The sequence below is a fragment of the Sebastes umbrosus genome, chromosome 21 (genome assembly GCF_015220745.1).
Source record: "Sebastes umbrosus isolate fSebUmb1 chromosome 21, fSebUmb1.pri, whole genome shotgun sequence".
Lineage (NCBI taxonomy): Eukaryota > Metazoa > Chordata > Actinopteri > Perciformes > Sebastidae > Sebastes > Sebastes umbrosus.
Window position 1 is genome coordinate 5,690,791 of NC_051289.1, and position 18,143 is coordinate 5,708,933.

Below are 18,143 nucleotides of genomic sequence, written 5' to 3' on the forward strand. Positions count from 1 at the left end.
TTACCCTCAGTCTTAGACGCTCCGTTTTAGCGCATTTCGACGGAATTGCGACGAAATTGCAACAGAATTGCATTGCTATGCAACAGCTTGGGTCCATGTGTATTTCCTCCCAGCTGATGACATTCACATACACTGCAACCAAGAATAAACTGGGACACATTTAGATTGTTACGATTAAATCTTTGAAAAGGGTTTAAATATTGTATATTTGTGACATCACAAATGGACAGAAATCCTGACAGCTTGTTTCAAATGCAGAGTTTCTGAATACGGACTGTGTGTATTTCCCTGTGGATACTTTCACAGTATTTATATAGGACTTAAGCCTGCTTTATAATAAAAAAAAACATGAAAATCTCACGTTTTAATAATATGGGAACTTTAAATTTAAAAAAAAAAAAGAGCCGGCTCTTTGAACCGACTCGTTCGCGACCGACACATCACTAAACTACCACTCCCAGAATGCACCTCTGCTCTGGTTTCATTACACTGTTGATGGCGTCTGGTCGAAGGCTAAAGACAGGTCGCCTTCTGACAAACACATAGGCCGTCGGACTGTTAACGGTGAGTGTAATCGCTCTAAAGCTTCTCCGTCGACAGTTTGTAAGTATTTGTTGTATTTAACAAGAATATTGGAACAGTTAGAGGTTGTGTCGCATAGCAAATGAAGTGTCCTAGATATATAAACAACCTCTTACTGGTGGTCCTTACTGTAAATACTGTAACTAGTGAAGCTAGCATTGTCATCAAGAGCTAGTTTAAATGCTATTGTGCCAATCTGTGTCCTCATATTGTTTGTTTATCTGCTGTCTGTAGGTGTTGACAGTCTCAGTGTGACACAATGGAGGTGGAGAGTGTCTCAGTGGAAGATGAGGGTCGTCTGACCCTGCTGAGGTTTGAGGCTGCTGTTAAAGTGATCAAGAGTTTAGCCCCTGATGGTAAGTGATCAGAACAGATCGATAAGGGTTAGTGAAACCAGTTCATGGTGTCAGACAGACCTACTAGTTTGGTGCAGTGCAACAGCTTGGTCTGCTCTGGAGGATCTTGTGCGGTTTAAAAAGGCTTAATCCACTTTACTAGCAGTGTGCAGAGCTCCTCCTCCCTGTCACTTCACAGATATGCAAGACATGGAAAACAGTTATTTTATTTATTTATTTATTATTGCATTTGTTTTGTATTGATATTCATATTATTGTGTATTTTGATGCTTTGGCAACATTGTTTTCTGAAACTTTCATGCCATTAAAGCCACTTTGAGTTTGAAAACATTAGGAATCGTGCTTACTTACTTATTTTATTTATTTATTTAACCTTTATTTAAGTCCCATTGAGATTAAGAACCTCTTTTCCAAGGGAGTCCTGGCCAAGACGGTCAGCAGCAAGAACACAAAGTTGCAGACACAAGATAAAATACAATTCACAAACACTAAAAGCATTACAATTTGCATTAAAAGAGAACTATCTAAAGACAAATGGGGGGACAAAAAGGAACTTTTCTGGGAGTCAGCTGTACAACAAGGGGGCTAAAAACATTGGCATGCCATAGAGTCTGCTTCATAAGCCTTCATTTGAGATCTAAAAATATGTAATGATACCAGCTCCTTGAGTTTTAGGTCATTTTGGAGCAAATTCCAGGCTGAGGGTGCAGAATATTTAAATCCCCTTTTCACAATTTTTGTCAGAGCTTTTGGGACAGAGAGCACAAAGAGGTCCTGTGAACGCAGTGAATAATGTCCTCAATTTTTTTGAGTAATAAAAATATTTAAGCATTGTGGGAGCAGACCCAGAATCACCTCATATATAAGGACTTAGTAAACTTATACTTAGTAAACCAACAGTTATGTTTGCACATTTTCAGCATGAAAAGCACACTGGAGCACACAGATTTAAGGCAATCAATTTTATTAGAAGACCAACGTTTCGACGCCAACTGCGTCTTCCATCGTCATCATCTTCCTCTCTGATGAAAAGTGTGCTTTGGAAGTCTCTCCTGTTACAAGATTGCCCTATTCAGTGAGCACCAGACAGGCCTACTATTCCCTGCGAAAGAGTTGAAGCACGTCTAATCTCCGTCCTTTTTATTTCCCTCAGGTCCCTTTCAGCCCTCCAATGACATGATGCTCAAGTTCTACAGTTACTATAAACAAGCCACTGTGGGCGCGTGCAATATACCCCGACCTGGATTCTGGGATGCAGTTGGCAAAGCAAAATGGTAACAATGAAAGGAAACATACAGTGATTTTACTTTGCCTAAAAACATACAGGTTTCTTACATTCTTTGTATCATTTATGGGAAAAAATATTAGTGTATTTAATTACACAACAATAATTTTCCTTCAAGTGTCAAGCTGACTAGCACAGGTTGTATGAATACCTAAATCTTAAAGGCAAATCATGGAATTTAATTCAGGATAAACTATGGAGTGTTGAAATTGACATGTGCACATTGCACAACATGTTGCTTTTGGCCTACTTTGACCTCACTGTGCAAAACAAGACAGAGTTAACTTCTTTATAGCTTCTCCGTCTTTAGTCTCAAGTCATGTTAGGTGATCTCTGGACTCTTAAAATGTAACCTTTTACCCACTACGCTGCACACTTTCTCTCATGGTCCCCTCTACATTGGGGCAGGCTTTTGCAAGTTTATCAGGAAATTGTAAAAACACTAAGTTAAGGAATAACTCTGGTTACTAGTGAACGGTTAAGTTTCTGTCGGCCTTTGACCCTCGGCTAACAAAGAACACGTTGACCTCAGATAAACCGGCCTTGTTGACATAGTTGAAAACTGGCACAGACGCTTTACACTTTTTTAACTTGATAAAGTGATATAATAATGCTGTTTTTGTTCAATTTAATGATTCAGGGATGCGTGGAATTCTCTCGGAGATATGCCAAAAGAAGAAGCGATGGCTGCCTATGTGGATGAGATGAAGCTGGTATGTTACTTTTACAGAAGATGTCACAGGAATATTAGCAATTTGATAATAATCTCAAACCTTTCTTTAACTGTTTGCTCTATTTGATGCGTAGATCCTGGAGGGTATGCCCATGACTGACGAGGTGGAGGACCTCCTACGCGTCCTCGGACCGTTTTACGAGTTGATCGACGACAAGAAAAAGATCACGCAGATATCAGATCTGAGCACGGGTAAGTTTTATTCACCGCCTTTCACTTTGTTTGTGATCTCAAAAGCAGCATGTGGAGCTTAACCTTTTTGTAATTTGCCTCTTGTCGTATGCTCAGCCCGTTTGACACAGTTTGCTAGGCAACTGGAAGGCAAGTATATTACTGTGTAAATATAAGAGTCTGGTGGTATAGTTTAGTTTTGGTCTGGTGTTGTAGCTCAGATGCTTTTGGTGCTTATTAGCAGTCATGTTGCACATGTTAGTGGTACAGAACATGTGGCTTAGTACATTTAAGTTTTCTTTCATTTGTTACAGATAAATTAAATGTGTGCAATTTCTGTACATGAGGATTTTGTCCGGCTCCAAACAGCCACCCACTTAGTGGACAATGACTTAAAATTTGTGTCTGTCAACCTCATGTTAAAGGGATAGTTCCGGTGTTTTGAGGTTGGGTTGTATGAGGTACTTATGGCAGGAGCACCGTAGCAAAGCCATGGCTTTGGAGAGAGCGTAGATGCGTTTCACTTTCAGGTCAGTTGCCCGTCGGAAAGGAGAAGGAAAGGGCTGTCTGATGACAAGATAAAGCAGTGAAAATATTCTAAATGTAGCGTACACTTAGTCAACTAACTGGAGGGCTGTTTGGAGCCGAACAATATCCTCATGTACGTTTCAGAAATTCCACACAGACAAAGTTTGGATTTATCTGTATCAAATGAAAGAAAACCTTCTCCTTAAAGGAAGCATCGTCTTTTGGTATTTACGGTATTGCAGCTAAATCCATTTTGTTGCTCAGGTCTTGGCACAATGTTGAATTCGATGCCGTCGAAAAGCGTCGCAAAGAGCATCGTCAGAACGATGGAAATGAACGGCACACTGGAGACCCGTCCTGCCAGGCTCAAGCCGAAGGAAGTGGAGGAAAAGTCAGAAGAAGAAGAAGAAGAGGAAGAAGAAGAAGAAGAGGAGGAGGAGGAAGATGATGAGGAGGAGGAGGAAGAAGTGATACAGGAAGTCAGAAAAGGTAACAAAGTTTTAAAAAAATAAGATAAAGTAAAGTTGTAAAAAATATTGTCATGAAAAAATTTCGTTGACTTGATTTTCTTTAATTTCAGACAAGAAATCAGCAGCTTCACAGCCAAAGAAGAAGGGTTCAGCCAGGAGACCCAAAGCGCCCCTGTCCAACGGTAAAGTGGCCAACGGGGTCATCCATCTGACCAATGGGAGCCACTCCAGGGCTGCCCTGAACGGTGGCGACTCTCACGAGGGGTCAGTCGGCGAGCCTCTGCTCAACGGTCACCAAACAGGTAAGGAACACCGAGTTCTGTCCTGGTTAAATTTGAAAATGTCTTGTTCTGTTACTGAGGACTCTGTACTCGCTTCACCCACTCACCATGTGATCAGATAATCTGCTAAGCTTCATTCCCACTGCTGTGGAAATCTCAACACTTCAGCTGCTCCTGGGACAGTTTTAATGGACTAAACTAATGGCTTTGTTGCCTTCCTCCGTGTCTCTCTGTTCTACTCTGCATCACAATACTGAGCTGTTTTTGTGCTGGTCTCAGATTCCAGTGTAGACGTGTCTGGTCTCACCCACCTGGCCAGCGACTCAGACAGCGAAGTCTACTGTGATTCTGTGGACCAGTTCGGTCAGGAAGAGGCAAGTTGAAAACCACTTGTTTAGTGCAGCGGATGTAGCTCCTGATTTTTTTTTTAATTTTAACGCGCATCTCCTCCAGAGCTCAGACCATAACCGGTCTTTGGATGACCTAGATGAGGAGGAGAACCACGTCCTGCCAACTCTAGAGGAACCACAGGAGGACGTTGACGGTGCGCCGCAGGGCATCAGGTGTGGAGGAGAAGATGGAGAGAACGGCGGGACAATGTCGCAGAGACAGAGACTGAACGCAGGCATGCCGGACGGCTCTTTGGTCAGAAGAGGAAGAGGTAAGGTTGTCATTATAGGGTGAAGAACCTTGGTTTTACTGTGGGTTGAAGAAACAGATAAAGTGTCTTTTTTAGTTTATTCTCGGCAAACAAACAAACACGTTTCAGCTATAAGCAATCGTCAGCGTGATCACTCAAGACGTAATGGCAGTTTTAAATGTTAAGGTGAGGCACAGACACCGATCAGGAAAGAGACTACATGATTACACAATAGGATTCATCTGTGCATTCACAGTGGAAGGTGATTTGTTTCTTCTTGTTCTTACTACTACTTGGCGCCCGGTACTGTTCAAGATTTGGAGCCGTGCTCGCTGCTAGTTTCTATTGTTGTGTGAACATGTCTTAATTCCAAATCATTTCATCATCACATCATTTTTTAGGCTCCAGGTCTCCAGGCCGCGGCTCGGGATCTCTGATGCCCATGTACGGCGGTGGAGGCAGGGACGGGGAACGCTGGGGAGGAGCCGTAACGCCCGGAGGGAGCCTGAACGAGCAGATAGTCGTGGCGTTGGCGAGACTGCAGGAGGACATGCAGAGCGTTCTGCAGAGGCTGCACACCCTGGAGGCTCTGACTGCGAGCCAGGCAAGACCTGTCCGTCCTCTCAGTCATGAAAAGAATAATGAGGCCATAAACATCACATTCTTTTGTTCCACCTTCTCAGATATTTCCTGGTTATGTTTGTCTTATATTAGAGGAAATGTAATATCTTTTGAGTTTTGGGGCTGTTGCCTGATAAAACAAGCAATCCAAGTATGTCAACTTGGGCTCTGAGAAATTAATTTGATAACATTATAAAGACCAAACGCTTAATCAACTACTTGGGACTACTCTCTGTGTTTTTTTAATAGCAAATAAAGGCAACATTCATAGTACACAAACAATTGATTAAATTGCCAATATATCAGAAAAGTGCAGTATTCTGATAATATTGCCATCAGGGCTGCAACTAACAATTAATTTCATAGTTAATTTACCGGCGATTATTTTCTCGATTAATCGTTTGGTCTATAAAATGTCAGAAAATTGTGAAAAAATGTCCATCCCAATTTCTCAAAGTCCAAGGTGATGTCTTTAAATGTCTTGATTTGTCAGTCCAAAACCCAAAGATATTCAGTTTATTATGATATGAACAGAGAAAAGTAGGAAATCTCCATATTTGAGAGGCAGCAAACAGCATTTGTTGACTACATAAAGGATTAATCGATTATAGAAACAGTTGGCGGTTATTCTTCTGTCGACTGACTAATCGTTGCAGCTCTAATTGCCATAAATTAATCACAAATATGCTTGTTGGGATTTTATGAATTTTGTTATTGTGTGTATTAGAAATATTAGTATGCCAGTGGAATGAGTTTCTATTTTAAATCAAAATAAAAATTTAAATTTTGAATCAAGATGACATGAATTTAATCATACATATAAAATAAAATAATTTCCGTATCATGGAGTGGTAGATTGCTCTGTCTAAAAATAAACATAGATGAGGCAGACAGAAGATAAGGAGGTTGTACTTTGGTATTGTAAACACTCTCTGGACAGATCATTACTGAATCATTTACAGTATACTGGTGTTTAACCATAGAAATAAAATAGAAATATTAAATTATATTCTATTTCTGTGTGTTTCTCTTAACTCTCTGCAGGCAAGATCAATGTCTCTGTCTCCAACTTATGCATCAACCCCAGTGAATAAGAGGAGTCAGGTAAACCTTTTAAAATGCTGTTTTATATTTGCTTAATTTAGAAAAATCTTCCTTTTTATCACATACCAGCTATGTGAAAGTTTTACGATCATTAGCGGGAACTAAAATGATTCAGACGTTACTTTGAACCAGTTTAATTTGCTGATTGTTGTTATTTTTTTCCCCTAGAAACCATCCTGGTGGCCTTTCGACATTTCTCCGACCAGTTTGGCCTTCGCCGTTATCTGGCCATTTGTGGTCCAGTGGCTTATTCGCCTATACATGCAGAGGAGAAGGTATTCTTTCACACAAAACATACAAGCTTGAATATGAAATTTAAACTAGCATTTTAACACCTTTAATTTCCTCCTTCTCTAATAGACGAATCAACTGAACCTGTAACACCCAGACGATATGGAGGAGTCCTCTAAATGTCTTTGGTTGGGTTGCTAACGGCTGTAACTCCCCCTGCTTAGACCCACAGCCCAGTAATTTGCTTTTGCACTATGAAGAAGGTACCTAGAGTAACAAGCGAGATGAAGAATATCTCTCAAAGTGTGTTGTGTACTGTGGATGTGGAATCAAATAGAAACATGAATGTATGAGGCTCGCAGCCTGTGATTATCAGATGATGCCACTGTACTGGAAAATCTTTTATCTCTGTAACAAATGGTTTGTGTTGAGAGAGGGGGGGGAATTTACACACGTTTTTATAAACTACAGCAGCTTCAATCAATTATTTCCATAATAACTAAGGCTGTGTTGCACATAAAATGGGCCTGATATTTTGTTGTTTTGAGCTTGATGTGGTTATAAATTTTCATTTAGTTGCCCAGGCAATGCTGCTATAATAAAAAATGTGTAATTTAGAAGAGAAGATTGAATGTAGTAACATATCGATATATGAAATTCTTTTAAATTCTGAGAATAAGTTAATATTTATTGCTTTTAGCGAGGGCATTTGCTGGCCAGATCTCAGCTGTATAAATGAGGTTATTATGTTTAAAGTGGGCCGCTAAATGTTGTGTATAGGTTAGACGAGGTTAGCGATGTGTTCTCATCACCTGTCCTGCTGCATATCAGTCTGTGCTTTATGTCAAGTTGTTTTCCAAATAGAAGAAGTGCCTCAACATCATAAGGTACATCCATACTGTAGGTGATGCATAACATTCACATATTGTAGCATTACTGTTCCAGTGCTGGACCAAATTAACATGAATCATACTACCTAGTTCAGCTGTGAGGTGGTGAGAATATCCAACATCCTCATTGTCCACTCAGCTGTCTGATCATTAATGCATAACTCTCGTCACCGTCCGTGTTGTTTACGCTGTTTTCTATTTTGTATAATTTTAATGTGTGATGTAATGTTTGTACGACTATTGTGGAAAGATCGTGTGACAGTAATCATTAATGGTTTGCAAAGATCTATGTAAAATTGTATAGAATAGCTGTACAGCTCAGATTAAAATGCAGTATTTTAATTGCATTCCCATGTATTATTATTATTATTAATATAGAATATTATATCATTTACAAAGGTTTGCATCTGCGATAGCACTAATCTTTGCAGAGCCTTTATGTTTTAATAAAAAAATCAATAGTTTACCTTTCTACTGAAATGTGCTAATTATTAAGGCTTTCTCACCCTCTCTGCCTGTGGACAGAGAGGTGTTTGCATGTGATAATCCAAGCCTCTAATAAAAGTTTTCATAAAGTATTTTAATTTGTCTGGATTATTTAAAAGAATTTGTTTGACATTTTGGGAAATATTAAGGCGCTTTCTTTTTAAAGGTCCCATATTATAAAAAAAATTAGATTGTCATGTTTTTTTATTATAAAGCAGGCTTAAGTCCTATATAAATACTGTGAAAGTATTGAAACACTCAATCCACAGGGAAATACACACAGCCTGTATTCAGAAACTCTGCATTTGAAACAAGCCGTCAGGATTTCTGCCCATTTGTGATGTCACAAACATACAATATTTAGACCCTTGACACAATTTTGAACGTAAACATTATCAATGTGTCCCAGTTTATTCCTGGTTGCAGTGTATGTGAATGACATCAGCTGACCGGAAGTACACATGGACCCAAGCTGTTGCCTAACAACGCAATTCTGTTGCAATTCCGTTGCAATTCCGTTGCAATCCCGCCAAAATGCGCTAAAACGGAGCGTTTCAGACAGAGGGTAAATACAGGCATATTCAGGCAGACAGTATGAGGAAAATAAAGTTGTTTTTTTAACATTACAGCATGTAAACATGTTCTAGTAGAAATACAAAATACAAGTATGAACCTGAAAATGAGCATGATATGGGACCTTTAAACATGACCAAATAAGGTTTTTGATAACACACCACAAAAGGCACAAAGTACATCAAATTACAAACAAGATTTTTATTTGTATTTTACTTTTTTCTCAAGATAAAATTTCACAAGCAGCCCGGGAGCCTCGAAGCCTGAACTTATCTAAAAAACTAGTAGTGTGGGAAAATGGACAGGAGATCACGTCAAAAAATTACAAACACTGTGTGACATAAAAGCAGCAAAAACAGTTCTGTTACAAACACAAAAGTACTCCACTCTGGTCTTAAAACAATGACACTGAATGTTATTAACAAGATTTACATATAAAATACATTATTGATGAATATATTAGCATGTTTTTCTTCAGCAGTATTGTACCCTTAAAGAGAAATTCATGGGGCCCGCCCACCCAGTCTGCTAACAGCAGGGGAACATCACAATGAACAGTGCAGCGAAACTTAACACCAGGCAATAAGTGCCACATCTACATAGTTATCTTGTATTTAAATCAATATAACAACAGATATCAACGCCTATTATAAAGATAAAGCAGCAGCAAATACTACTTTACTAGTATAAGAGCCTAATTTAAGAGACATAACTAGTAATACAGTAACACTTAGTTTTAAAAGAAGTTTACTTTCAGTGTATACTCGTATCTAACTGAACACTCAATGGATTCAGCTTCTTTCTGACCGGTGATTGCACATAAGTAAAATGTTTTTTAAAAATATTATAACGTTGAACAGAGAAATAATCAGAATCCACGTCATTACCGTGTATTTATTTGTATAATGGATCTGAATTTTTTAGTTTTTCCACAATGAAAGCAAGAGCTTCATCATGACTGTAGCTTTAAATAAAACTCAGCTGTTAACGTTTGCAACTCTACAGACTGAAGCCGGACACGGTGATGTGCTGAGCGTTGTTTCTTGCATCAAAGTACGAGGTGTCGGTTTCGTCCTCTGGCTGAGGAATGAAAGGCATCGCCTGGTTCTGCAGGTTGTCCCAGTCCAAGCCCTCAAACAGGGGGTGACACCTGAGCTCTGGTGGATGTAGCAAGCAAAAATGATGAGAACACACTTCCCATTTAATTTGATAATACAGTTAGATTTACTTACAACGGTTATGGTGGGAATTATACACTAAAGAAAACTTATTAATATTATATTCCATTTCTGCCAATAGATCCCCCTAAGTATTACACACTGTTCTATTAAACTCAGATAAGGAAAAATTGAAAAGTGGTCCTCACCCTTTAGACCAGCTCGTTTCGTCATGTCCATGGTCAGGAGGATTTCAATCGCAGTTCTTGAGTTTACAGACAGTTCCTCCTCCTCCTCAGGCCAGGGGATATCTATAATTGTTGACAGTGAGATGGTTAAACAACATTTACATTATTAATTCATTTGTTTAACTAAAACTGTAATATAATAAGGATGTTGATCATCAAATACAGGCTTTCTTGTAAAGAGAAAACCAAACCCACCTCTGCTGAGAATATTCTGGAAGACGAGCGGAGGCGTCTCGTCGTTGAAAGGTGGCACGCCTGTGAGGAACTCGAAAAGGCACACACCTAGCGCCCACCAATCCACCATGCAGTCTGGATGGAAGCAAAGAGAAGTCACATTTCATACAGCTGCTGGCTTCACACCACATTTTCCCCTCTGATTCCTGTTAGAGTGCACTAATGGTACTGCGGTGGCAGAAGCAGTGATTACGTTAGGTTGAGGATGGAGGGATTGAAGGGAACTTTCATTCACCAACAGGTAGATATCTATCATTATCAATCAAATCTCACACACATGTCCCTTGATATTTGTGTCTAACATTGTAGGTTTGACGGTTTTAGGGCCACGTTGCGGAAGATAAATTATCTGAGATTTTGAGAATAAAGTCATATAATTACGAGAATAAAGTCATAGGTTTACGTGAAAAAAAGTCTTAATATTATGAGAATAAAGTCATAAATTCACAAGAAAAAAAGTCGTAATATTATGAGATTAAAGTCATAAATTTAAGTGAAAAAGTTGTAATATGAGAATAATGTCAGAAGTTTACAAGAAAAAAGTCATAATATTATGAGAATAAATGCATAAGTTTAAGAGAAAAAAGTCATAGTATTATGAGAATAAAGTCATAATATTATAAAGTAGTAATTTTACGTGTTATTTTAGAGGGGCCATAGAGCAGCGTGCCGTCTGTGTGAAAATGAGGAACGTGGAGCATCTTGTGAAGTTATACTTTAGTATAGGTTTCACAAATAATGAGATACTTATTCTTTTGGCACATCAGCACCACATTATCATAAGTATCAGGACCTTGAAAAGATTGTGCAAGAAACTGTTTATTCTGAATAAAGAACCACACGGACCTGGGGGGAAACTGCCTCTTTTGTGGAGGAGGAAATTACTTTTTTTCTCGTAAAGCAATGACTTTATTCTCGGATTATTACGACTTTATTCTAAAAATCTCAGATTTATTTTCCCCCTCTATATGGCCCTAATACTTTGTCGTATAACTAAGTCATATTCAATGACTGCAAGGATTCAAATTACATTCTTCATAACCATCTATTGTTGAGTAGTAAAATACTTGACAGCCGAAGAATAAATACCGCCACGCAGGATCATTCATGTCACAGACCGACTGCTCATGAATTCAAATAGCAGCAATCATGCCACAAAAGTGGCATGAAGCAACTGACAGGAAATACTGCCGAATTAATGAATAACAGCATGTCAGATCAATAGGCTATTAATAGATGACATTTTGCATGTCAGTTGCTAAAAGCCAGTGCCATACCACATTCACTTCATGTGCCACGATTACCCAAAAATCTGCAGATTTTAAGAACGGAAAAACCCTTTTGTCCAGTTAAAAGCACATCAGCCTGATTCCCAACTGTTAACAATGGTGTTAGCTGAATGTTAGAGGAATTTTTATTTGTAATCACACGTTTAAAACGCTGCCCTCTTCCCTCTGATCAGGCCCACAGTTTGTTCACCAATCCAAGGGGCAGAAACAGAACCAGTGGGGATAAGAAAGAGCTCATTTCCTCTAGCGTATTAGCAGGCTGGGTGAACATGCGAGCTCGCTTGCACAAACAGCAACATCATTATAAACTTACCATGCGGACAACTTCCTGAAACTCAAAGAGAATGCCCGTCACAAGGACTACAATAACAACCATTCAGCGTCATAACCATAAGACTGTGTTGGGCTATTTTTGTGTTGTTGTGTTTTTTTTTAATGTCCTAATCTTACCGTGTGGTTTTCCCAAGAGAAGCTCTGGAGCCAAATAGTCAGGAGTTCCTAAAATGGGTACACCCTCGACAGGCAGAGCACCTCTTCTGACACTCTTTGGGGTCCTGAAAGGGGTGTGAGAGGTCGACATGGGCTGAGGAGTCTGATGTGAGAAGGACATAAAAAGGAAATGTGAAAAATGGTAAAATGACACAAGACAAAAACTGAATTAAAGAGGACCTATTATGCTTTGTGTTTTTTCCCCATTTCCTCTAGTGTGTTATATAGTTGTTTGTTCACGTAAAAGGTCTGCAAAGTTACAAAGTCCACGCCAAAGGGAGTTACTCTCCCCAACAGAAAAAAATGCTCCTGAACTTCCTGAAACGCCTTGCTTGAAGTCTGGGCCTTTTCTTCTGTAACACGGTGATGTCACCAAGTAATACACTTGCATAAATCCTGCCAAGAGGCTAGTTTGGCCGCCATCAAACAAAGTTAGTTCGAGTGGAACTGGAAGGAGTCCAAAGAGTTTGGTTCAGCGGACCAATCAGAGCGGACTGGGCTTTTCGGGAGGGTTTGTGACTAGAACAGTCGTAGTAGTAATAGTAGAAACCCAAAATAAAAGTATGCACCTATAAATTAGTATAATAGATCCTCTTTAAGAAGCCTTCAATAAATAACCTTTGTGACATCTTGTGTACCCAAGATAATAACTTCTGTGAACTAAAGACTACAAGTCTACAACCATGCTAGCGGCTGTATTTAGACACAGCGGCTGGTTATTTTCTAGATTAATCAATTAATCGTTTGGTCTACAAAATGTCAGAAAATAGTGACAAATGTTTATCCCAGTCCAAGGTGATGCCTTTAAATGTCTTGTTGCCCAAAGAGATTCACTTTAATAGGATATAAAACAGAGAAAAGCAGGAAATCTCCAAATTTGAGAGGCTGAAAACAGCATTTTCTAACATTTTTGAATGAAAAATGACTTTAACAATTAATCGATTATCAAAATAGTTGGCGGATCGCCTAATCGATTAGTCAAGTAATCGTTGCGGCTCTACAGTCAGCACAAAACCTTTTTTTAACCTGTGTTCTTGTACCTGACAGAGTGAGCTGTTGGAGCTGGGTCTTTTCTGCACCGGTGTCACGGTGCCAGACGCAGAGTAATGAGGAGCTGTTGTGGACACGTCCATCGACTCGACAGAGCCGACGCTAAACCGTGACACCGCAGACACTCCCGACATGTTGGAGCGGTTAATGGAGCTACAGTAGCTACGGAAAGCTACAATATTTTTTGGCTTGAGGAATGAGGGGGACTGTGCAACGCCGCAGGCCGGATCAGGGAGTCGGTTGAGAAAGGAACACTGAGATCCTCTCCGGACAAAGTTACCAAATTTGGGTGTTTCATTATCAGTAACAGCAGATGGAGTTTGTGGGAGCGATTCAGTGATAGATGAGTCTTTATTTTCCTCTTGCTCCTCAGATGATGCTGGATTCCTGATTTTGGAACATGTGCTCGGGTTGAGAGACGCACGGCTGTCAATAGTGAGAGACGTTTCATGCATAGACCCGTCAGAGTCGAGGCTCAAGCTCCTGCAAACGTCGCCGTCACCGGCAAGCGGTGACGTGAAACTTGAATGTGACAGGTCCGTGGCTCCGTCTTCAAACACGTCCTCCGTCGGCTCCTCCAGTTCACTAAACAGACTTTTGGTCACAGCTATGGGACTGGAGCGCTTTGGGATCCGGTCTTCAGCTAACCCCTCAGCGGAGGTCATGAACTCCCTTATTTTGATGCTGGAAAATGTTCCAGTCAGGCCGGTGTGAAACCTCGCGGTCTCTTCTGGAATCTCGTAGTATCTCTTATAGGCGGCATTGCTCTTCTTGGCTTGGTTCTCCAGCGGTTCGGGGCTTCTCTCAACGTCAGAAAATGTTCTCTTTACAGACGAGGCTGACAGACAAACATCATTCGGAGTTTTGGGAACAGACTCTAGGTTGTTGGTGTGAGGCCTCTTTTCTACAAGATGGTCTGGATCGCTGGTGACCTTGGCGGAGAAGCCCAAGGTGGCCAGTTTTGAGTCCTGTTCAGGCCCTTTGGACTCAGTATGCCCTCTCCCCTTCTGTTCATTAGTGTGTTCATTTTCTTTCTGAAGAAGAAAGATAAAAAGGAAAATTGTCACAATAAGGAATGAACAAATCTGAAACATCAGTACAGGAACTGATGATGGCTGTTGTTTGTCATTACAGACGTTATACACAAGAGAAAAATGTCTACAATTTTAACTAGATAATAAAATTAAATTCAAGGGGAGACACTACAGGTGAATAGGGTACAAATTTTAACTAATATATATCACCATGAAACTTCCCCAGTTGATTACTTATATTAAGTCAATTATTTTTTGTATTACAAGTTTTTTGAAATGTTATGTTTAAATATGCAAATGAGGCATTTTCTAATGCTAACTTTAGGTGAATTTAGGAGAAATCTACAGACACAAATAGACAAAGTAGTAAAATAAACAGCTAATGTGTGTATGTGGATGTTTTACTTCCACTAGTCTGAAAGAAGACATGTTATGGAAGCAAAATCTCAAAATTGACCAGTGTTTGAAAAACGATGTTTTTGCCTGAGACAAAGTTGGTCAGGACACCCCTGATAAAAACATAACATTGTTTAATAGCTCATAGGTTTACAGTCACTGACCTCCTCACACTCCCACATTGGACTGATGGCACCTTCAGTGTCGGTGGTGCTGCCGGCACTCATCGTCTCAAACCTCTTCCTGGTCTTCATCAGTGAGGGGGTCAGGTTTTTAGCCAGGTTATGAGGGCTGAATGCAATAGTGTTGGGTCCTATGGAGAATGTAAAAATACATTTGCATTGCCAAGATCTCACCAGGCAGGAAGCTATACTATGCATCAGTCTTTTATAAAACAGTCCTTACACAACCAGTCATTCCACAACGTTAATAAATGGGAGGGGGGGATGCATATCTCTTAGATATCTACCAAGACATACCCATTTTCCAAGAAACCGGAGAGTACAGCTGATCTTTTTTCTTCATCAAGGGAGAACCAAGAGAGCTGTTCTTCTGTTTTATTTTGCCACAGGACATGGGACTGGACACAGCAGATGTGCTGCAGTGGCGCTTGACTTCTCCTGCGGCCGGTGAATTCTGTGTTTGATCGAATGAAGGAAGAGTCATTATTCAACACCAACTACATATAAAGCATGCTATTAGGGCATTTCTCCATGCAAAATTATATATGTTCACTTACAAATCCGATGGTGCTGATTAAAGAGAGGACTTGACCCGGGGTGCGGAAGTAATCTTTCCTCGGTTTAGCCAAAGATGGAGTAGTGAGGATATCCATAAGACTCAGCTCTGATAGAAATAAAGGAAATATTACTAATAACAAGTGGTGATGGTCACAAATTGTTTGTGTCAAGCTGATGGGACTCGTACCTCTGTCAAGCTTGACTTTAGAAAGGCCGAAGTCTGTCAGTTTGATGTGTCCTTCGTTGGATATAAGCATGTTGTCTGGCTTCAAGTCCCTAAAAAGGTTATCATTTCCAGGTCACACAATACATCTCACCCAAAGACTGATCAATAAAGTGTTATAAAGAAATTGTACCTGTGGATTATACCATGACGGTGGAGGTAGTCCAAAGCCAATGCAACCTCTGAAATGTATTTTACAGACATATCCTGGTCGAAATAGCCAAAGATGTGAAGCAGAGATTTGACATCTCCACCAATGAGGTATTCCATTACCTGCAAGCAACATGAACATAACGCTTTAACTTATAGTAAGATAAGATATTCCTGATGAAGAAAATTGTTAAAAGTGAGTATAGTGCATTATTATTTGTCTGGCAGACCGTCCTCCTCCAATAGTACTATATTAGTATAATTATTTTTAACTATAAGATAAGATAAGATAAGATATTCCTTTATTAGTCTCACAGTGGGGAAATTTGCAGTGTACAGCAGCAAAGGGGATAGTGCAACAAACAAGATGCATCAGCTAACAGTAAAAAAAGAGCTAAAGTGAAACAAAATATGAACCATTTAAATAGAAGGAAGTATAAAAATAGGAGCAGTATATACAGTATTGATAATAAACAGACTATTAACACAATTGCACAAGTGGAAAATGATATTGCACAGTGAGAATTACATGAAATTCCACCTGAAAATATCAGGTTATTGTCAGTTGTTGGTGTGTAAGTGTGAGTGGTCTACTAGTAGTTACTGTAAATGTGTTTTGTGTCATTATGTTTGCCTGTGAGGTGTTATACCAGGAAGATCTTGGTGGCTGTCTGAAGGGAGTAAAACAGGTGAACCACGAAGGGGCTTTTGCTCAAAGCCAGTGCATCTCTCTCTGCCTTCATCTGGCCTGTCATGTTCTTAACCACCATGTCTGCTTTCTTCATCATCTAAAAGACACAAAAAAGAGTGTTTTCAACTAAATTAAGTTTCATCCAATGATTAAAAGTCATCAAATAGCAGCTAACTCACCTTAATGGCATATAATCTCGCATTACACTTCTTCCTAGCGAGGTAAACCTTCCCAAAAGCTCCTCGACTGATCGGCTTCAACACAGTGAAATCCTCGATAGTCGGCGGTTTAGGAGCTAAATCCAAGGATTTATCGTTTAAACCGGAGTCGTGCTTTTCTTCTGCGTCCATTATATCACCTAGTTGTTCAGAATGAGGAGTTAGTTTGCGTCTGTAACAGCCAGCCAGCTCAGATCAGAAGAAACACTTGAAGTTAAAACAACAATCTCAGGTTTGTTTTGAATTTTTGAATTTGGCTGCTCCTTCTTGGGGTCTTCTGACGTTCCGTTTAGTAGTGCAACTTAACCGCCTGTGTGTAAATCATGAAAATGCTCTCGATGTGTGCTGTAATTAAGTGTTGTTATTTATTTTAGCTGTCAGTTTGCCAAATGTATAACCATTTGTCAAAATAAGATAGCTAATGAACGACGCTGTACTTATTTTATATATGTATTTATTTTTTGTATTTTTTTTTTAAAATTTTGATCAGGCAGTACGTTAGACACATAAGAAGTAAATATATAAATTGTGTAATAACTGTAGTGTACATACATAACAGGTCAAATGCAAATAAAGTAATATTCTTTTCATATAATTTTTTTAAAAATAGGATTTTAATAAACTCCATGATAAACTTTAATTTTTTTTTTTTTTTTTAAGATTTTACTTTAAATCTGTGAACAATACAATAAACAATTAAACTGATACATAGGTAAATAACACATATAAAGGAAATTAAAGGATAAGTAGAAACAAACAATTGTAAAATAAAATAAAAATAAAGTAACATAAAACATGCCAGGTGTTGATATAAATAAATCAGAATCAGAATCAGAATGGTGTTTATTGCCAGGTGTAAGAGGTATACACTAGGAATTTTCTTTGGTTTTGTTGGTGCAAGTCAAACAGTATAATAACAAAAGAATAGATAGAACGTTAGAATAAAATGAGAATAAAAATTTACAATTTACAAAATAAGTTATAAACAAAAATAAACATGATATAAACAGATAGTGCATTGCTGGAGTGCAAATATTGCCGGTGTGCAAACAATATCAGTATCAGAGGGAGAGAGAGGGATACTGTAGGAGGTGGTATTGAATAAAATAAATAAATAAAGATTTAAGATGTTTATTGTCACGCCGGTTATACAAGTACAATCGTGTGAAATGCTTTTTGCTGGGAAGCTCCATTAAAAATAATAAGTCATATTACAATTATAAAAGGAAATACTTTGTACAAGGGCATATTAAGAACATATACATTAAGAACA

At 39.0% G+C, this 18,143-nt stretch overlaps 2 protein-coding genes across 4 annotated transcripts; one reads left to right on the forward strand and one right to left on the reverse strand.

The window, feature by feature from the left end:
• The first annotated feature begins 432 nt into the window (after window positions 1-432).
• acbd5a (acyl-CoA binding domain containing 5a) lies at window positions 433-8,470 on the forward strand. Of its 3 annotated transcripts, none has more exons than XM_037757192.1 (14): window positions 433-564; window positions 817-938; window positions 2,092-2,212; window positions 2,864-2,936; window positions 3,031-3,148; window positions 3,245-3,277; window positions 3,920-4,144; window positions 4,236-4,427; window positions 4,686-4,780; window positions 4,860-5,067; window positions 5,448-5,650; window positions 6,712-6,771; window positions 6,940-7,046; window positions 7,132-8,470. In XM_037757192.1, exons 2-14 carry the CDS (start codon window positions 842-844, stop codon window positions 7,142-7,144), a joined length of 1,545 nt encoding a protein of 514 aa, XP_037613120.1. In that variant the 5' UTR covers window positions 433-564; window positions 817-841; the 3' UTR covers window positions 7,145-8,470. The 3 variants fall into 3 exon arrangements, with proteins under 3 accessions (XP_037613120.1, XP_037613122.1, XP_037613121.1); XM_037757193.1 differs by having other exon boundaries at window positions 487-603; XM_037757194.1 differs by lacking the exon at window positions 3,245-3,277.
• A 667-nt stretch (window positions 8,471-9,137) lies between these two features.
• Window positions 9,138-17,162, reverse strand: mastl (microtubule associated serine/threonine kinase-like). The gene is made up of 12 exons (XM_037757187.1): window positions 16,832-17,162; window positions 16,612-16,749; window positions 15,945-16,084; window positions 15,776-15,864; window positions 15,588-15,694; window positions 15,328-15,484; window positions 15,013-15,161; window positions 13,409-14,452; window positions 12,330-12,471; window positions 10,552-10,665; window positions 10,318-10,419; window positions 9,138-10,108 (listed from the first exon to the last, which is right to left on the reverse strand). Exons 1-12 carry the CDS (start codon window positions 17,000-17,002, stop codon window positions 9,951-9,953), a joined length of 2,511 nt encoding a protein of 836 aa, XP_037613115.1. The 5' UTR covers window positions 17,003-17,162; the 3' UTR covers window positions 9,138-9,950.
• Window positions 17,163-18,143: the final 981 nt, after the last annotated feature.